Source organism: Kogia breviceps, chromosome 7, assembly GCF_026419965.1.
Source record: "Kogia breviceps isolate mKogBre1 chromosome 7, mKogBre1 haplotype 1, whole genome shotgun sequence".
Lineage (NCBI taxonomy): Eukaryota > Metazoa > Chordata > Mammalia > Artiodactyla > Physeteridae > Kogia > Kogia breviceps.
Window position 1 is genome coordinate 97,912,257 of NC_081316.1, and position 22,013 is coordinate 97,934,269.

General features: G+C 37.5%; 1 protein-coding gene across 1 annotated transcript in view; it reads left to right on the top strand.

Moving 5' to 3' along the window:
• Positions 1–22,013, top strand: part of DDX10 (DEAD-box helicase 10) — a 309,443-nt gene that overhangs the window by 176,095 nt on the left and 111,335 nt on the right. The window contains exon 16 of the mRNA XM_059067976.2: positions 11,087–11,143. Within this exon, the coding sequence (XP_058923959.1) occupies positions 11,087–11,143 (57 nt within the window). The remainder of the gene's footprint in view (positions 1–11,086; positions 11,144–22,013) is intronic.

Below are 22,013 nucleotides of genomic sequence, written 5' to 3' on the forward strand. Positions count from 1 at the left end.
TTACAACAAAGTGAAACAGCTATACATGTTCATATGTTCCCATATCTCTTCCCTCTAGCATCTCCCTCGCTCCCACCCTCCCTATCCCACCCCTCTAGGTGGTCACAAACCACCTAGCTCATCTCCCTGTGCCATGCGGGTGCTTCCCACTAGCTATCCACCCTACGTTTGGTAGTGTATATATGTCCATGCCACTCTCTCATTTTGTCACAGCTTACCCTTCCCCCTCCCCATATCCTCAAGTCCGTGCTCTATTAGGTCTGTGTTTTATTCCCGTCCTACCCCTAGTCTCTTCATGACATTTTTTTTCTTAGATTCCATATATATGTGTTAGCGTACGGTATTTGTTTTTCTCCTTCTGACTTACTTCACTCTGTATGACAGACTCCAGGTCCATCCACCTCACTACAAATAACTCAGTTTCATTTCCTTTTATGGCTGAGTAATATTCCATTGTATACATGTGCCACATCTTCTTTATCCATTCATCTGTTGATAGACACTTAGGTTGCTTCCTTGTCCTGGCTATTGTAAATAGAGCTGCAATGAACATTTTGGTACATGACTCTTTTTGAATTATGGTTTTCTCAGGGTATGTGCCCAGTAGTGGGGTTGCTGGGTCATATGGTAGTTCTATTTGCAGTTTTTTAAGGAACCTCCATACTGTTGTCCATAGTGGCTGTATCAATTTACATTCCCACCAGCAGTGCAAGAGTGTTCCCTTTTTTCCGCACCCTCTCCAGCATTTATTGTTTCAAGATTTTTTTGGTGATGGCCATTCTGACTGGTGTGAGATGATATCTCATTGTAGTTTTGATTTGCATTTCTCTAATGATTAATGATGTTGAGCATTCTTTCATGTGTTTGTGGCAATCTGTATATCTTCTTTGGAGGAATGTCTACTTAGGTCTTCTGCCCATTTTTGGATTGGGTTGTTTGATTTTTTGTTACTGAGCTGCATGAGTTGTTTATAAATTTTGGAGATTAATCCTTTGTCAGTTGCTTCATTTGCAACTATTTTCTCCCATTCTGAGGGTTGTCTTTTGGTCTTGTTTATGGTATCCTTTGCTGTGCAAAAGCTTTTAAGTTTCATTAGGTCCCATTTGTTTATTTTTGTTTTTATTTCCATTTCTCTAGGAGGTGGGTCAAAAAGGATCTTGCTGTGATTTATGTCAAAGGGTGTTCTTCCTATGTTTTCTTCTAAGAGTTTGAGAGTGTCTGGCCTTACATTTAGGTATTTAACCCATTTTGAGTTTATTTTTGTGTATGGTGTTCGGGAGTGTTCTAATTTCATACTTTTACAGGTAGCTGTCCAGTTTTCCCAGCATCACTTATTGAAGAGGCTGTCTTTTCTCCACTGTATATTCTTGCCTCCTTTATCAAAGATAAGGTGACCATATGTGCATGGGTTTATCTGTGGGCTTTCTATTCTGTTCCATTGATCTCTATTTCTCTTTTTGTGCCAGTACCATACTGTCTTGATTACTGTAGCTTTGTAGTACAGTCTGAAGTCAGGGAGCCTGATTCCTCCAGCTCCATTTTCCGTTCTCAAGATTGCTTTGGCTGTTCGGGGTCTTTTGTGTTTCTGTACAAACTGTGAAATTTTTTGTACTAGTTCTGTAAAAAATGCCAGTGTTAGTTTGATCGGGATTGCATTGAATCTGTAGATTGCTTTGGGTAGTAGAGGCATTTTCACAATGTTGATTCTTCCAATCCAAGAACATGGTATATCTCTCCATCTATTTGTATCATCTTTAATTTCTTTCATCAGTGTCTTATAGTTTTCTGCATACAAGTCTTTTGTCTCCTTAGGTAGGTTTATTCCTAGATATTTTATTCTTTTTGTTGCAATGGTAAATGGGAGTGTTTTCTTAATTTCACTCTCAGATTTTTCATCATTAGTGTATAGGAATTCCAGAGATTTCTGTGCATTAATTTTGTATCCTGCTACTTTACCAGATTCATTGATTAGCTCTAGTAGTTTTCTGGTAGCATCCTTAGGATTCTCTATGTATAGTATCATGTCATCTGCAAACAGTGACAGCTTTACTTCTTCTTTTCCGATTTAGATTCCTTTTATTTCTTTTTCTTCTCTGATTGCTGTGGCTAGAACGTCCAAAACTATGTTGAATAAGAGTGGTGAGAGTGGGCAACCTTGTCTTGTTCTTGATCTTAGTGGAAATGGTTTCAGTTTTTCACCATTGAGGACGATGTTGGCTGTGGGTTTGTCATATATGGCCTTTATTATGTTGACGAAAGTTCCCTCTATGCCTCCTTTCTGTAGCGTTTTTATCGTAAATTGGTGTTGAATTTTCTCAGAATATTTCTCTGTATCTATTGAGATGATCATATGGTTTTTTGTCCTTCAGTTTGTTGATATGGTGTATCATGTTGATTAATTTGCGTTTATTGAAGAATCCTTGCATTCCTGGAATAAACCCCACTTGATCATGGTGTATGATCCCTTTAATATGCTGTTGGATTCTGTTTGCTAGTATCTTGTTGAGGATTTTTGCATCTATGTTCATCAGTGATATTGGCTTGTAGTTTTCTTTCTTTGTGATGTCTATGTCTGGTTTTGGTATCAGGGTGATGGTGGCCTCATAAAATGAGTTTGGGAGTGTTCCTCCCTCTGCTGTCTTTTGGAAGAGTTTGAGAAGGATAGGTGTTAGCTGTTCTCTAAATGTTTGATAGAATTCGCCTGTGAAGCCATCTGGTCATGGGCTTTTGTTTTTTGGAAGATTTTTAATCACAGTTTCAATTTCAGTGCTTGTGACTGGTCTGTTTATATTTTCTCTTTCTTGCTGGTTCAGTCTCGGCAGGTTGTGCATTTCTAAAAATTTTTCCATTTCTTCCAGGTTGTCCATTTTATTGGCATAGAATTGCTTGTAGTAATCTCTCATAATCTTTTGTATTACTGCAGTGTCCGTTGTTCCTTCTCCTGTTTCATTTCTAATTGTATTGATTTGAGTCTTCTCCCTTTTTTTTCTTGATGAGTCTGGCTAATGGTTTATCAATTTTGTTTATCTTCTCAAAGAACCAGCTTTTAGTTTTATTGATCTTTGCTATCGTTTCCTTCATTTCTTTTTCATTTATTTCTGATCTGATCTTTATGATTTCTTTATGATTTATGATTTCTTTCCTTAATTTGGGTGTTTCTTCTTTCTCTAATTGCTTTAGATGCAGGGTTAGGTTGTTTATTTGAGATGTTTCCTGTTTCTTAAGGTAGGATTGTATTGCTATAAACTTCCCTCTTAGAACTGCTTTTGCTGCATCTCATAGGGTTTGGGTAGTCGTGTCTCCATTGTCATTTGTTTCTAGGTTTTCGTTTGTTTGTTTGTTTTGTTTTTTTGTGTGTTACGCGGGCCTCTCACTGTTGTGGCTTCTCTGCCTTTGCGGAGCACAGGCTCCAGACACGCCAGCTCAGTGGCCATGGCTCATGGGCCCAGCCGCTCCACGGCATGTGGGATCTTCCTGGAGCGGGACACAAAGCCATGTCCCCTGCATCGGCAGGCGGACTCTCAACCACTGAGCCACCGGAGAAGCCCCTCTAGGTATTTTTTGATTTCCTGTTTGATTTTTTCAGTGATCACTTCATTATTAAGTAGTGTATTGTTTAGCCTCCATGTGTTTGTATTTTTTACAGATCTTTTCCTGTAATTGTTATGTAGTCTCATAGCGTTGTGGTCAGAAAAGATACTTGATACGATTTCAATTTTCTTAAATTTACCAAGGCTATATTTGTGACCCAAGATATGATCTATCCTGGAAAATGTTCCATGAGCACTTGAGAAAAATGTGTATTCTGTTGTTTTTGGATGGAATGTCCTATAAATATCAGTTAAGTCCATCTTGTTTAATGTATCATTTGAAGCTTGTGTTTCCTTATTTATTTTCATTTTGGATGATCTGTGCATTGGTGAAAGTGGGGTGTTAAAGTCCCCTACTATGATTGTGTTACTGTCAATTTCCCCTTTTATGGCTGTTAGTATTTGCCTTATGTATTGAGGTGCTCCTATGTTGGGTGCATAAATATTTACAATTGTTATATCTTCTTTATGGATCGATCCCTTGATCATTATGTAGTGTCTTTCTTTGTCTCTTGTAATAGACTTTATTTTAAAGTCTATTTTGTCTGAAATGAGAATTGCTACTCCAGCTTTCTTCTGATTTCCATTTGCATGGAGTATCTTTTTCCATTTGCTCTCTTTCAGTCTGTATGTGTCCCTAGGTCTGAAGTGGGTCTCTTATAGACAACATATATATGGGTCTTGTTTTTGTATCCATTCAGCCAGTCTGTGTCTTTTGGTGTGAGCATTTAATCCATTTACATTTTAGGTAATTATTGATAAGTGTGTTCCTATTACCATTTACTTAATTGTTTCGAGTTTGTTCTTGTAGGTCTTTTCCTTCTCTTGTGTTTCTTGCCTAGGGAAGTTCCTTTAGCATTTGTTGTAAAGCTGGTTTGGTGGTGCTGAACTCTCTCAGCTTTTGCTTGTCTGTAAAGGTTTTAATTTCTCCATCAAATCTGAATGAGATCCTTGCTGGGTAAAGTAATCTTGGTTGTAGGTTTTTTTCCTTCATCACTTTAAATATGTTCTGCCACTCCCTTCTGGCTTGCAGAATTTCTGCTGAAAGATCAGCTGTTAACCTTATGGGGATTCCCTTGTGTGTTATTTGTTGTTTTTCCCTTGCTGCTTTTAATATGTTTTCTTTGTATTTAATTTTTGATAGTTTCAATATTATGTGTCTTGCCATGTTTCTCCTTGGTTTTATCCTGTATGGGACTCTGTGCTTCCTGGACTTGATTGACTATTTCCTTTCCTATATTAGGGAAGTTTTCCACTATAATCTCTTCAAATATTTTCTCAGTCCCTTTCTTTTTCTCTTCTTCTTCTGCGACCCCTATAATTCGAATGTTGGTGCGTTTAATATTGTACCAGAGGTCTCTGAGACTGTCCTCAGTTCTTTTCATTCTTTTTTCTTTCTTCTGCTCTGCAGTAGTTATTTCCACTATTTTATCTTCCAGGTCACTTATCCATCCTTCTGCCTCAGTTATTCTGCTATTGATCCCATCTTGAGTATTTTTAATTTCATTTATTGTGTTGCTCATTGTTGCTTGCTTCCTCTTTAATTCTTCTAGGTCTTTGTTAAATGTTTCTTGCATTTTGTCTATTCTGTTTCCAAGTTTTTGTATCATCTTTACTATCATTATTCTGAATTCTTTTTCGGGTAGACTGCCTAATTCCTCTTCATTTGTTAGATCTGCTGGGTTTTTACCTTGCTCCTTCATCTGCTGTGTGCTTATCTGTCTTTTCATTTTGCTTATCTTACTGTGTTTGGGGTCTCCTTGTTGCAGGCTGCAGGTTTGTACTTCCCATTTTTTTTGGTGTCTCTCCCCAGTGGCTAAGGTTGGTTCAGTGGGTTGTGTAGGTTTCCTGGTTGAGTGGACTAGTGCCTGTGCTCTGGTGGATGAAGCTGGATCTTTTCTTTCTGGTGGGCAGGTCCATGTCTGATGGTGTGTTTTGGGGTGTCTGTAGCCTTATTATGATTTTAGGCAGCCTCTCTGCTAATGGATGCGGCTGTGTTCCTGTCTTGCTCTTTGTTGGGCATAGTGTGTCCAGCACTGTAGCTTGCTGGTCGTTGAGTGAAGCTGGGTCTTGGTGTTGAGATGGAGATCTCTGGGAGATTTTCGCTGTTTGATATTACGTGGAGCCTGGAGCTCTCTTGTGGACCAGTGTCCTGAAGTTGGTTCTCCCACCTCAGAGACACAGCCCTGACACCTGGCTAGAGCACCAAGAGCTTTTAATCCACATGGCTGAGAATAAAAGGGCAAAAAAATAGAAAGGAAAGAAAGAAAGGAAGGAAGAAAGGAGGAAGGGCAGAAAGAAAGCAGGAAAGAAAGAAAGAAGATAAAATAAAGTAGGTTAAAATAAAGTTATTAAAATAAAAAATAATCATTAAGACGAAAAATTTTAAAAAGTAAAAATCAAACAAACAAAACCTGGGATGGTCAGAACCCTAGGACAAATGGTGAAAGCAAAGGTATACAGACAGAATCTCACACAGCAGCGCACACATATGCACTCACAAAAAGAGAAAAAGGGGAAAATAATAATATATCTTGCTCCCAAAGTCCACCTCCTCAACTTGGGATGATTCGCCATCTATTCAGGTATTCTACAGATGCAGGGCACTTCATGTTGATTGTGGAGATTTAATCTGCTGCTTCTGTGGCTGCTGGGAGAGACCTCCCCCTCTCCTCTTTGTTCGCACAGCTCCTGGGTTTCAGCTTTGGACTTGGCCGCACCTCTGCATGTAGGTTACCCAAGGGAGTCTGCTTTTCGCTCAGACAGGACGGTGTTAAAGGAGCATCTGATTTGGGGGCTATAGCTCACTCAGGCTTGAGGGTGGGAAGGGTATGGATGTGGGGCGAGCCTGCAGCGGCAGAGGCCAGCGTGACGTTGCCCCAGCCTGCGGCGTGCCGTGCGTTCTCCCGGGGAAGCCGTCCCTGGATCCTGGGACCCTGGCAGTGGCGGGCTGCACAGGCTCCCGGGACAGGAAGTGTGGAGAGTGACTGGTGCTCCCACACAGGCTTCTTGGTGGCGGCAGCAGCAGCCTTAGCGTCTCATGCCCGTCTCTGGTGTCCGCGCTGATAGCCACGGCTTGGGCCTGTTTCTGGAGCTCCTCTATGCGGTGCGTTTAATCCCCTCTCCTTGTGCACCAGGAAACAAAGAGGGAAGAAAAAGTCTCTTGTCTCTTTGGCAGCTCCGTGCCAGTCTCTGGAGCTTCTTTAAGGGGCGCACTTAATCCCCTCTCCTCACACCCCAGGAAGCAAAGAGGGAAGAAAAGGTCTCTTGCCTCTTCGGCAGCTCCAGACTTCTCCCGGACTCCATCCCGGCTAGCCATGGTGCATTAACCCCTTCAGGCTGTGTTCGTGCTGCCAGTCCTCTCCCGGTGATCTGACCTAAGCCAGAGCCTCAGCTCCCAGCCTCCGTCTGTCCTGGAGGGTGAGCAGAGAAGCCTCTCGGGCTGCTGAGTGCTGGTCGGCACCGATCCTCTGTGCGGGAATCTCTCCGCCCTCCGCACCCTGTTACTTGCACTCTCTTCCATGGCTCTGAAGCTTCCCCCCTCCGCCACCCGCAGTCTCCACCCGCGAAGGGGCTTCTAGTGTGTGGGAACCTTTCCTCCTTCACAGCTCCCTCCCACTGGTGCAGGTCCCATCCCTATTCTTTTGTCTCTGTTTATTCTTTTTTCTTTTGCCCTACCCAGGTATGTGGGGAGTATCTTGCCTTTTGGGAGGTCTGAGGTCTTCTGCCAACATTCAGTGGGTGTTCTATAGGAGCAGTTCCACGTGTAGATGTATTCATTTCTGATGTATCTGGAAGGTGATCTCCACGTCTTACTCTTCCGCCGTCTTCTCTAGCCCCCCCATAAAACCTTTTGGTACCAATCCTAAAAAATGAAATAGGAAAAGAAAGGATTTAAAGCATTTAAACCACCTAAAATTAAGTGTGTTTGGGGGTTGAGGAACCTCGGTTACTGAATCTAATAAAATTCAATTATATTTTTCCCCTAGTCATTGTAATTCAACCTTTAATTTTTATGTCTTGTCATTTCTAGCATCTATGATTCACATACTCTTCTTTTAAGAAAAGAACCCTTTTCCTACCTTAGCAAAAGAAGAAATTGTATTTTCTTCCCTATATCCATTTACCAAATTTTCGATTACCATAATTCTATTTCCTGTTCTCCTCTGTTTAAAGACTAATGTTCACTCTTTCCTCTTTTCAGATAGAGTGCTAATATAGCTTTTTAAGATAAGAAAGAGAAGTTTTCTAATTTTCTTTTTGTTTCACCCAATATTGAAAGTTTGTTCTTTTTATTATACTTCACTTTCATGTCCTGGTCATGTTCATTTCATATTTTACAGGTTTGAATATCCCTCATCCACCTCAGACTTGTGGCAGAAATCTTAAAAGGAAAAATTATTCTACTTGCATGCACATGTGAACTTTGATAGCCAATTTAAATTTTGAAATTTAAAATATTCTTCATTGATTATAATGAGTCAATACTAGTGTTCAATAGTAGTAGAAATTTGTTAATTTTTTTTTCTGCTCTGATTAAAGTGGCTAGATGAAAAGCCCCAAAAGAGAGATTGCGTTTACTTGTTCAGAGAGAGTTTGATGTGAGCATATCGAGGTTATTCTTTGGAAGTTTGAAGTGCCATTTTCAGATGCTCTAGTGTGTTGGGAGAAGGCCAGTTACTGAATAAATGCAACAACAATTTGTGTGACTGTGAAATGTGGTTTATTATCTGTTTTTTCTGGACAGGAAACAGGCAAAAATTAATTAAATAATGTACATAAAATGCTATCAGGAAAACAATGCTCTCAGGATGAAAGACCCATGCGGTAACCAACCATTATTAATAATAAAAGGAAATGCAACATTTGGCTGTAACATGTTGTTAAGATAAAAACTATTCATCTAACAAAGCTGAGTAAACTTTCTCATGGAGGAGAGAGAGGTATAGATGTGTGCTGGAGTTGAGGGAGTTGGGTGTGTTGACTCCATAGACCCAATTTTAGTCTCAGCTCTATCACACTGGCTGTGTGATGTGACATCAGGAAAGTTACTTCATCACTTTGATCTTCAATTTTTTCATGTATAAAATGGGAATGATAATACCTCAAAAGTTTTGTTACATAGAATTAAAAATATATGTAAAATGCTTAGCACACTGCTGCTCCTTAATAATTCAGTGCTTCTACCGTTAGTAAGAAAATAACAATAGCAATAATGTGCTAATGAACAGATACATGTGTATAAAAGTACAGTTTTATCACTCTCTAGTTATTTGACATTTTATGTAGCTGTAGTTTTAAAATTAGTTTAAGCAGTGCAACACTCAAAAGTTTCTGTGATCTTTGTAGACTAACATAAAATACCGTTCTGCTTAATTTTACTTTCCATACCTGAAAACTTTGTGTGGAAAATGAAACTAAATTGTGTATGTGTGAAAGAGATAAGAGAGAAAATTACAAATACATTCATCCACAAACTAAAGCCACCTCTCAAACTAAGCATAATTATGGTCAGTGGTTTAAAATTTTTTTCTTTAATAGTATTTTGCTACTTTCATTTATTTTGTAGTCTGCTAATACTCATAGAGAATCAGTAATTGGTGCCAACTTTTGTGAAAAATTTGGGTGCAGATGTTTACAAACTGCCATCCATTAACTTTTTCCCCCCTCCCACAAATGAGGACACACTGAGATTATTTCACTTTAGTGGCAGAACAACTCTCATAAGCTCATTAGAGAACCAATTCATGTATAGTGTCTTAATAATTATTGCATTCATTGGCTGCTTGGTAAAATAATAGTAAGTTTATTTTTTTCTGTTATTAAAGTCACACCTGTTAAAAATTCTCCAAATCCTGACTTTTAATTTTTTTTAGAATGTATCCAAAAAAGGCACTAGACTTGGCATACGGAGACCCATGTTTGAGATCAGTCTCTCATTTACTAAGCTCTTTGACAATGAAAAGAATGTGTTTGACAATACATTCTTAGTTTTGATTTCTTCATCTTTCCTTTTCTGCTGACCTTGATCCTGGAACTTCCAAATAATCTTTAGAATGTTTCTCTGTATAATTGCACATTGTTTTAAGTTTTACGTGCCCTTTTAGTTTTTACATGCCCTTCCTTTATTTGGAAGTTTTACGTGCCCTTCCTTTATTTGGAAGTTTTACGTGCCCTTCCTTTATTTGGAAGTTTTACGTGCCCTTTTTACGTGCCCTTCCTTTATTTGGAAGTCAAAGTAATCCATTTTCTCCAAAACTAGTGTAGAAAAAGAATAATAATCACATAAAAGAATAATTTAACATTATGCATTATTCAGGGGTATGACACATGAACAGTTGCCATTTGAATTTGAATTTTTTTTAGTTTCACTTAGAATTTAGCTTTCCTGCTGTGCAATCCGAAGCTATAAAAACTGAATCTATAAGTTCTCTGGACTCCCCATCTCTTTGCATTAATTAGTACTTAACCCCCTTTGAAACTTTTAACATTTATGTTCTCACTTTATTGAAAAGAAGTCTGTAAACCTAGTTAGGGTGTATAGTGTGGATTGTAGCAGTTTCTTGCCCTTCTCCAAGCTGTGAGCAACAGAGCAGCCTCAGGTCTGTCTCTAGAGTATGTATTAGAATTGGTTCTTCAATCTGGAGAAAGCTATGTATGAAGCATAGTGATAATGATAGATTGTCCAGACTGAAAAAAATTGTTAATTCTCATGTTAGTGGATATTTAATGTAAGAGTGAATCATGGTCGCAGTTTCATATTACTTCATGAAAGAATTATTTGCTGTTTATTCACTTTTTACATTGATCTAGTAGTTAATTAAATTTAAAATAGTTAGGTATGAATTCTGGATTGAGACTATCCTCTGTATTGTTTTACCACTTTATTTTTTGAAGAGGAAAAGAGGTGTTTTATTTAAAACAAAAGTTTTTTCAACTTTAGCTTCATTTTGTTGTTTTGAACTTTATTAATATACATATTTATTTTTCTTATTTTGAAAACATTAGTGCTGCATTTTCTGCCTGTTTTATGATCAATGGAAAACTAATGGGGAAATTATAAAACAATTCAGTAAAATAAGGTGCTTATAAGAATAATCTTCCATTGTTTTTGTTTTGAGAAAAATATTGCCACTTTTCTAAGAACCCCAAGGATGAGGATTTTATATCCTTTATAAATTTCCTCTTTTAGAGGAAAAGAGAAATAATCATAACTGCATTTCTTCCTTTTTATTTTAATAACCTACACTGTGAACCAGTCATATGTCAGACATTGTGCTAATAAGCATTTATGTTATTTTATATAGTTCTTATACCAATTTTATGAAATGTGTGCTTCTGTTATCTCCATGTTTAGATGAGAAAATGAGAGATAGCGAATAAGTTGCCCAAAACGGCACAACTAGTAAATGGTTGAACTGTAATTTGATTCCAGATCTGTTTGACACATACTTAATGATTATGAAAACTTACTAATTTTCCCCCTCTTCCTGTAGGAGAAAAGACTGAAAGAAAGGGAAGCCAGAAGAGAAGCCAGTAAGAAACAAGCAAAGGTAAGGGTTTATATTTTAATGAGAAGAATGTTTGTAACATTGAATGGAATTTAAATACTCTTCTTTTCCAGATGCAATTTATATTTATTTATACATCATGTCATTTGAATTGGATTTAAGTCCGTGTATGTGTATCATTTGCTTTCTCATATTCATTTGTTTCCTCTGTGGTGTAGGATGAAAAATACGTAAGATAATTTGTTTGTTGGGCTTTGTCCTCCTACCCTCACCATCTTTTTCCATTATGTTTTGTGTGTATTAAATAGGAGATGGTTGACTCTGTGGGCCAGGCCTGATAGGATTTTATTCTATGTCATCTTCAGACTAGAGAGATGGCTTATGTGAACCCAGCTTGCTAATAGATAACCCTGAAAGTATTTGTTGCTTCAACTCCTAGAATCTAGGGGAAAGCAATCTGTATCTCCCACCTTCACTGTATTCTGTAAACAAAAATTTTCAGCAAGCGTATACATCCAGTTTATTTAAATATGTGTACAATTGTAAACACCATCATCCACGTGCAGCTAAAATTTTTATCTGGTGTGTTTGACACCAAGGAAGGTTCAGCTTCTGCATTCTGAAGACATTTAGTAGAAACGATTTTCTAAAACCAGGGCACAGAAATGTATGTCATTTCTCATGCTGTATCTCATTGTGCTATGCCTGACTAGCCATCATTTCTTCTTAGCAGTTAGCAAAGATCCGACTCCCTTGAGTAAAGCCGTAATGTTCTTTGTCATTTTTTTCCATGCTGACCATAGCACTTAGAGAGCAAGTCAGAGATGATAACTCATGCTATAGTTCTGAAGTGGGAAGCAATTACTCTTCAGTGTAAGATGAAAAGACTGCTTCTATTCAGTATTAAATATCACTTTGTCTTCAAAGGTGCCCTAAAAGGAGAGCTACAGTGTGTGCAGCCTAACTGCTAAATCAGGTGGTGGATTCTGCATTTGCTTTTAAAATGCAGATGTGAACTGTCATGGCATGGAAATGAGATCTCAGGGACTATAGTGGGAAAAATTTTAATTTAAGAAGGAAATCTTAACTTTAATGAAAGCAGTTGATATTTATGAATATTGTATGTTCAGCATAAAAATCATTTTATTTTACTTAGAAGCTCTCATTTCTTTCTGCACATGAAATTATAAAATGAAAGATATCAATACAGTCTGGAGCCAAAAGAAAACCCTGTATTTCCTTTGTGTGTATTTGTGCATATTTGTGTATATTACTAAATCTGGTTTATTTTTTATACTTGTTGATACTGTATGCTTCATCTTTTGTAGTGGTTTAAGCTGTAAGAAAGAAATTTCTCTTACCCTTGAGCCTGCCTCTTGTGCCTCTTCTTTTATTTCCCTGTAAGTTGCTGTATGTATTTGGTTCTGATACTGTGCCAGCTGGGAAATGAAAAGCCGTAAAGGCCGTCAGAGTTAGGTTTTGCCACTCGGGTAGACCTCTAAAGTGAACTCCTCAAGCCAAGCCCATCCCTCCACTCCACACCCCTTCCCCTGTTTGTCATATGTGTTTTGTTTCGTGTTGTCTAAGAAAGGAGGAGGACTTCCTTGTCAAGAGGTTGTCTCATTTCTGTATAAGTGCTAAGGACTGTACTGGGAACAAAGAAAAGAACAGCTGACATGGCTTTGCTGCTCAGCCAGGAGCTTTCAATAGACAGAGGCGGTGTTTTAGTATTGCTCTGAATAGTCGAGCTGCCTCCATTTCACAGCCATGTGTGAGTGCTCAGAGACAGCAGCCCGATTTTTTTTTAATTAACTTTTTTTGGAGTATAGTTGCTTTACAGTGTTGTGTTAGTTTCTACCGTACAGCAAAATGAATCAGCTATAGATATACACACATTCCCTCTTTTTTTGGATTTCCTCTTATAAGAGTGATATTAGCAGAGAGATGAGAGGATGGGTTGTATCCAGGACTCGAATATTCCTCAGCACACCAAGGACTGACAGCAGTGACAGATTCAGGCTGACTCATGGAGGCCAAGGAATTAGCTTGGGCTAACCTTTTTGCACCCAGCTTCTTTTCAAATGAAAGTGACAGAAGATGGAGGCTCCTACAGCTTTTCAGGTGCCCCTTTGGAAACAGACCCAGAAGATGTTGGAGGGACTCTGTAAAGAGGTGATGGCCCAGAGTTCTGTGATAGCTGAAAATAAATATATGAGATGAATTATCAGGTTTTCCAGTTGTTTGTGTGTATGCGCACGCACGCTTTAAATTATGGATATGTCTTAGTTTTAGAGTAAACTTTGTCTTCTCTTTAATATGTCTAAGCATAGTCATTGTGTGACTTGAGGCTGTTGCCTTCTGAGGCCTTCTGGTCAGCTTCAATCCAGAGCATCCTTCAGTCTCTGAACCTGTATCTAAAGGATACCTTAGTGGTGAAAGAAAGTGGTGTTTGCAGACTTACTATAGCACCAGAGGTGTTTTCTTACCCATTTATACCTATTTCAAGAAATCAATGCATAGAAACTGGAAGTATGAGAAAGGGAGACTCACAGAACAGTTTTCTACCTTGTTTTGTGCTTCATTTAGCAAACATCATGTTATAGGAGGAAGAACATAGAAGACACAGAGTATTGCTTTAAAAATTGGAAAAATGTGTTAGAATAAAAGTTGATAGTATTATCTTTATTCCCCCAGAAAGAGAAGGTTTAAAGATATTGTGAGTTCTCAATTTTATAAATGATGCTTGGTGGTTATCTCTTCCCAATACACAGTAAGTATTCCTAAGAAAAATTGCTTTGAAGTTGGAGTACAGTAAAATAGAGTTGGAATGGACCTCTCAGAAAGCTGATGCAACTTTTTGTTGAAAGATAGATCTAAGATCTGCCTAGAATACGTTATGTACAGTGTCAGGAGTTGGAGAGAAATATGAAGTTGAAACTCCTAAGAAAGTTTTCAGGGTACCCAATGTCTAGTGATTTGAGAGAGAGAGGTCTTTGGGTATCAAAACTTTCCTTAGCATTGAAATATTTGAACTGCTAAAGAATATTTGACTTTTACCTTAGCTAATGGGATGTTGTGTGTTGTTATAAGTTAGAAATTTTAATCTGAGATCTGAAAAAGTAGTTGTAGCAATGATGAATAGACCACATTGCTTTTTGGATTCGGGGAGGTTACATAATCCTAGAAAATACAGCTTTACCTCATTATCCAGCTAGATTTCCTCATGTTACTTTGATGGTCTCAAGTGCTTGTACCAACCTCTGGTGGCTAGAAGGATTTTACAGAAACATAAAGAAATAAAGTATGTGGTTGATAAAACTGAACACTGAGTGTGAAGGAGCAAAGAGTGTGAAACAGCTCAGAGGCACTTAAACACCGGAAAGTTAAGCCTTGCTTGGACTTTATATTACAGATGATGCTTATAGTTTTTATTTTTTAGGCGTGGGGGAAATTATATGAAAATAATTAAAATGATGTATGTTTTGAGGTTGATGTTTTGTAGCCATTGTAAATTTTAACTTGATTTTCTCTTTCTGTTTTCCTTTATTGCTTTTAAAAATTTTAATGACTGTGGGGCATTTTATTAATGTACTTAATGAACAGTAAGTAGTCTTAGGAGATAGTTTTAGGTAAAGTGGTTTTGGTTAGTTCTTTCACGATAGGAGTAGAAGAAGTTGTATAATTTTAGAACTTGAATATACCTGAGAGATGGTCTGGAGGTGTTTCCTAAAACTGGTTTATAATATCTTTTTCTCTGGCTAGCAGTAGTTTCATAAAGCAAAGCTAAATTTATTTATTTAGATATTATGTTCTTTCGAAATCTTTTTGAACTTTTCCTGGTCCATGAAATGTAAGAATAGAAACATCCACTCATCTATTCCAGCAGTTTTAAATAGTGCATTGAGTAGCCTAGGGAGTAGCCTAGGGGTTCTGCAGAGGTATACCACCCCCCACTCCCCATTCCCCCAGGATACAGGAGGGTTATTTGGGCAGGACTCCAGGCTCCCATTTTGTCTTCAATAAGAGTAGCCTGCTATTTGTCCCTATGTATACTGAAGCTTCCAAGGAAACTTCTGTTTGAAATAATGGTTCTAATTAAATACATACATCCATTCATACTTGTTATTTGTAAAGTACCCAAATAAATTAAAGCTAAGGGCTTCCCTGGTGGCGCAGTGGTTGAGAATCCGCCTGCCGATGCAGGGGAATCGGGTTCGTGCCCCGGTCCGGGAAGATCCCACATGCCGCGGAGCGGCTGGGCCCGTGAGCCATGGCCGCTGAGCCTGCGCGTCCGGAGCCTGTGCTCCGCAACGGGAGAGGCCACAACAGTGAGGCCCGCATACCACAAAAAAAAAAAAAAAAAAAAGCTAAAAGCAAGTAAATGACTTAACATCGTCACTGGCTTCTCTGATGGCAGAACCGCTGTGTGTACTCAGGCTCCCTGAATCCTCATTTCCTGTTATTCTTATTGCACCATGCAGTTTCTGTATGTTTTTACCTCTTTTATTTCTATTTTTTTTTCTTTAAAAAACAACCCTGATCTATGGTACATAGACTAACAACTATTCATAGAAAATTACTAATAGCAAATGCCTTGAGTAAGGAGAGAATGCTACACTAGACTGGAAAGCAGTCTGTGTCTTGATTGCTCTGTGACCCCTTGATCTGAGCCAAAATACGTAACAAAAAGTATGTCTTACTACAGGCTTATCTGCTAAAGGATTATCTCTCCTTGTAGAGCTACAAATAGACATTGATAAATGTTGGTAATGGTCATTCACAACTTTTTAGGTCTTCAGCCTTTGCATTTATTCCCTTTTGGCAGTGCTTTATTGACTGACACCAAACTAGTATTTTTTAATTTGTGGGGAAATACCTCCTTATTCCATATATTTCATATAAACCTTCTATTCCCCCCCACCACCACCTTTTTTCTTTTTTGGCATTCTATAACATTGAAATATTTAACTGGTCTCTTCCTTTGTTCTTAATATGTTTAGGATTTCAAGGGCTCTAGAGGATTGTTTATTTCAAACCAAACAGCTTTTGATAAAATCAAAAACAAGATAATGGAAATGTAAGTTTGTTTATAGTCCCAATTCCCAGTGAAAGCAAAGGTACTCCCTGGAAATAAATTGCTCTCCCATTTGAAGGGTCCGATGTCTTCCAGGGCACCCTTTGCTGCACTGATATAATCACTTATTCAGTGGTGTCCTAAACGAAGTCATTCAGTTTCTCTAAGCAAACTATTCCAATAATACCTTATTTTAGTGCTATAATAAGACCCATTAAGCTGTCCTTCTACTTCTTAAATAAATAACATTGAGTCTTTTAGAAGGCCTGCTTTTTCCCTTTAATATCTACTTGAGTTAGCAATGAAAACCCAAGTAGCTTTTATTGTAATTCTAGTGTTGGTTTGGTTACTTGGAGATGAATGTAGTGGTTTTTGAATTATTTTCCCTCTCTTTCTTTCTTTGATGGGATTACTAGGTTCGAACTTTTAACCATCTTGGGTTATTTGAGAGGTAATTCCAGTGTTCACTGTAAGAGAATTGTCCTTTTCTAGTCATGAAGATTTAAAAGTTAACTATGGGAGAAGGAACAGTTCTGGTCATGCATATCATCCAGATGGTGAATACATGCTGTTCTTTTAAGACTCAGTTTATGGGTCTTTTATGAAGGTTTTTTCCAACCCACTCAGATATAATGGACTCCTGCTTTTGCAACTCTTACTCCAGCCTCCTTTATGAAGCATCTGGTAGTTTATAGCACTTATTTGGACACGTGTCTTCTATTTTTCCTACTCAGCTCTTAAGTCTTGTTGTTTGTATTCCCTATCACAGTGCTTGGTTCATAATAAGCACTTAGTAAATATTTGAATGAATGAGGGTGTGAATGAGTGACTTAAAGGGATACAGAGCACAGACTGTAAAATTCTTTATAGTGGTAAAATATATCATAAAATTTACTATTTTAACCATTTTTATGTGTACCGTTTGGCAACATTAATTACATTCACATTGCTGTGAACAGCTGCCACTATCCATTTCCAGAACACTCTCATCATCCTGGACTGAAATTCTGTGCCCCTTAAACAGCAACTCTCCATTCCCACCTCTCCCAAGAGTATAAACTTTTAAAGAGGAAAGTCATATTCCTAATCATTCTTTAACAGGTGAGAAAGTGGAGGCCTTTGATGAATAGGTGATTCTTCCAGTGTCTTACAGTTAATTAATAGCAAAATAGGGCTAGACCCCAGGTCTCTGAGTGATCTGTGTGTGTGCTTTTCATCCTGCTTTAAACCCTCTCTATAACAATACAGGAAATACCAAAGAGCACTGAAAGTAGTTTAGAGTTTTGTTAGAGATTTATTTCATTTAAGGTGTCACATTTTAAAATATAATAAAATGACGTTATTAATACTACTCTCAGTCACAATCTCAACACTTATTAAGGACTGTAACCCAAGTAACATTGAAAGTTTCCATAGCATCAATGTTAAACTTACAAAAAGATTAAAAAACAGTATCCTTTTTTTTTTTCCTCCAGAATAAATAGGAATTGTAATAATGACATTAGTTTGGAGTATAACTTTCACGGTCAGTGTAAAGCATGATAGTAACTAGTAGCTGCTGTCATTCATTGACTGCCTACTCTGTTACAAATACTGTAATTAAAGGCTTCACATACATTATTTCTTTAATCCTCATAAACAGTGCTATGAGGTAACTGGTATTATCGCCATTTCCAAGATGAGGAAAGATTTTGCAACTTCTGTAAGATCACAGAGCTAAGGATATGGCAAGCCCAGACTCAAATCTACTTTACTGAACTTTTTTTTTTTTTAATATTTATTTATTTATTTTGGCTGCACCAGGTCTTAGTTGTGACATGTGGGATCTTCATTGCAGCATGTGAACTCTTAGTTGTGGCATGTATGGGGATCTAGTTCCCTGACCAGGGATCAAGCCTGGGCCCCCTGCATTGGGAGCGTGAAGTCTTACCCACTGGACCATGAGGGAAGTCCCTACTTTACTGGACTCTAAAAGAGCCTTGACCCTTAAGCATAAGGCCATACTGTCCCCTCATTTCCAAGGCGGTCAAGAGTGTTCACATTTGAGAGCCCTAAAAGCTAAAATAGAAGTTGCAAGTAAATACTTTCTTCTCCTGAAATTGCCCTTCTTATCCACAGTTAGTTCCCTCTTATAGTGGTTACTTAAAGAAATCGAACAGATAGTTGCATAACCATTGGCAGATATAGAGTATTGTTAATTTCCTGCTAGTTTCTATAAAACCTCACTGTAATCCCAATAGTAGTCAATCCCAGTAGTCAAGTTTTTTTCTTATAAATGAAATATTATGAAACAATTTACCATTATTTCCAGCCCATAGAGATCAGTTAAAATTGTCACATTCTCTTATATTTACTTTTACACAAACTTTCCCTCTGCCTAGAATGTCCTATCTTCATTACTTCTTCCTCCTAGCACCATTTCCTTTTTGAAGCCTTTCCTGCCTTCTTCAGGAGATTTAGGCATTTTTCTTTTCTGCTCTACTCTACTTTTTGGGCATTATTCTGTCATGATACTCAGTGATTGTCTCTCTTATCTCTAGACTGTAAACTCCTTTTGAGCAGCAACTGAGATTTTTCATAGCTGGCACATAGTTAATGCTCGTAAATATTTATTGAACACATCAATGAAATGCAGGTATATTTATTCTTAAAGTTAACATTTACATGTTAATGCTTTGTCAGTTACAGGCTCCTTGAAATCCAGCAACTGGGCCCATGGAACACAGTGGAGTTGCATCATATGCATTTAAATTTCAGCCAAACTGTGAATGTACCCAGCATACCTAGGCTCACCAAGTTGATGCTCCTCTCCTCCCCCATCTTGTTTATTCAACACAGTTTCAAACAAACCCATTAACTTACATTAAGGTTATAGATGCTTAATATTAAAACAGAATGTAGTAAACTCTTAGGCAGTCAGGATCCCTTTTTTAAAAAATTACTTTATTTTTTATTTATTTTTTTAACATCTTTATTGGAGTATAATTGCTTTACAATGGTGTGTTAATTTCTGCTTTATAACAAAGTGAATCAGTTATACATTTACCTATGTTACCATATCTCTTCCCTCTTGTGTCTCCCTCCCACCCTCCCTATCCCACCCCTCTAGGTGGTCACAAACCACCGAGCTGATCTCCCTGTGCTATGTGGCTGCTTCCCACTAGCTATCTGTTTTATGTTTGGTAGTGTATATATGTCCATGTCACTCTCTCACTTTGTCACAGCTTACCCTTCCCCCTCCCCATATCCTCAAGTCCATTCTCTAGTAGCTCTGTGTCTTTATAGCCAGGATCCCTTTAGAATACTTGAGCCATATCCTATTTGCTAAGAATATATTTATTACCTTAAAAGATGAGCTGTCCTAATATGTACATTTTGATTTTCCTTTTCTTCCCCCCTTTTTTCTAACTTAGAGGTTCTCAAGCTTTAGTGTAGTTGAATGCAGAAAACTATGTGTATTGTACTTTATGGGTGATAAAAGGAACATTCTAGGGCAGTTTGATTATGATGATTGTCACTTTGCCTGCTTATTTTGGAAACTAACCTCCATCGGAGTTGTGCGACTTCATTCTGTCATTCAGTACTTTGCTCACAAATATTTGTTGATTGACCAAATCAGTGGATCCTGCTAAAACTTCTTTGTTCACAGTGTCATGTTGAATATTATATTTGATGACATTGAACATGGGTTGCCTGAGTAATTGCAACCTTATTGAAATGTTGTAAAGACCATGAAAGAGCGAGCACAAAGATGCAGGTCTGTCTTCACTTACTGACTTGTGAACACTGAGGGCCCTGCAGGGGTGTTAAGGTTAAGGGTAATCCTAAACATGTGCTGTGCGAGGCATTAACCCTGAGAACAAGAATAAATTTTTTGGAAAACAAGCCATATTTAGCCATATTTGTTACTTTTAAACTTGCAATGCAATACCAGATTAATTTGAGACAGAATTTTTGAGACAGAATTTAATAGCTATTTCAGGAGGTGTTCTAGTACTTCTTAAAGAATGTTGTTTCTTTTATAAAACTTGCAAAATAAAAATGTTCTAACCACATAAAATTGGAGGAAAATAAACTCACAACACAGTTGAATAATGTGTCAAAAAAGCATTCGTGCTTACATTCTCTCTTTCTTTCACTCTTTTGTGTGTGTGTGTGTATGTGTGTGTGTGTGTATTCTTTTGTATATGTTATAGATGAACATTGTATTATTAAATGGTCTATTGGATTCTGCTCAGTTGGGTGGTCATTTAGGTTTGTTAGGACTCGGAGTTCAGATTGGACCAGATGGAATCAAGTAATCCTTGTGATGCCCTTTATACTCATGGTTTATTCTCCTTATCTTAAGTTAGGATATGATGATTTATAGTCTCCTCTTTTTAGCAGTTTAATTGAAGTGTAGGTTAAATACAAATATTTGAACATAGTGATTCAACATTTATGTGCCTTATGAATTGATCACCACAGTAAGTCTGGTAACCGTGTCATCATACAAAGTTAATGGAATAGTATTGAGTATGTTCCCTATGCTGTATATTATGTCCCCATGACTTATTTATTTTATAACTCTAAGTTTGTACGTCTTAATCGCTTTCACCTATTTTGCTGCACTCCCCTCCCCTCTGGTGACTACTGGCTTGTTCTCTGTATCTGTGAGTCTGTATCTATTTTATTTTGCTTATCTGTTTTGTTTTTTAGATTCCATATATAAGTGAACTCATGTGGTATTTGTTTTTCTCTGACTTACTTTTATTAGCATAATACCCTCTAGTTTCATCCATATTGTCACAAATGGCAAGATGTTATTCTTTTTTATGGCTGAGTGATAGTACATAATGTATATATACACTGCATCTTCTTTATCCATTCACCTATCAATGGACACTTCAGTCACTTCCATACCTTGGTTACTGTACAGTACCATACAGTTTTGATTACTATAGCTTTGTAGTATAGTTTGAAATCAGGGAGCATGATACCTCCAACTTTGTTCTTCTTTCTTAAGATGCTTTGGCTATCTGGTGTTTTTTATGGTTCCAGCAAATTTTAGGATTACTTATTCAAGTTCTGTGAAAAATGATGTTGGTATTTTGATAGGGATTGCATTGAATCTATAGATTGCTTTGGGCAGTATGGACATTTTAACAATATTAATTCTTCCAATCTGTGAGCAAGGTATACCTTTCCATTTATTTGTGTTGTCTTCGGTTTCTTTCATCAGTGTCTTATAGTTTTCAGAGTAAAGGTTTTCAACTCCTTGGTTAATTTATTCCTAGGTATTTTATTCTTTTTGATTTGATGGTAAATGGGATTGTTTCTTAATTTTTCTTTCAGATAGCTCATTATTAGTGTGTAGAAATGCAATCGATTTTTGTATCCTGCAACTTTACTGAATTCATTTATTAGTTCTGATAGGTTTTTTGGTGGAGTCTTTAGGCTTTTCTCTCTATATATAGTATCCTGTCATTGGCAAATAGTGACTTTCACTTCTTCATTTCTAGTTTGGATGCATTTTCTCTCTTTTTCCTGTCTGATTTCTGTGGTTAAGACTTCCAATATTATGTTGAAAAACAAGTGGTGAGAATGGGCATCCTTGTCTTGTTCCTGATCTTAGAGGAAAAGCTTTCAGCTTTTCATTGTTGATTATTATGTTAATTGTGAGTTTGTCATATATGGCCTTTATTATGTTCCCTCTATGCCCACTTTCTGGAGAGTTTTTATCATAAATGGATGCTGGCTTTTGTCAGATGCTTTTTCTGCACCTATTGAGATGAACATATGATTTTTATCCTTTAATTTGGTAAGGTGATGTATCATATTGATTGATTTGCAGATACT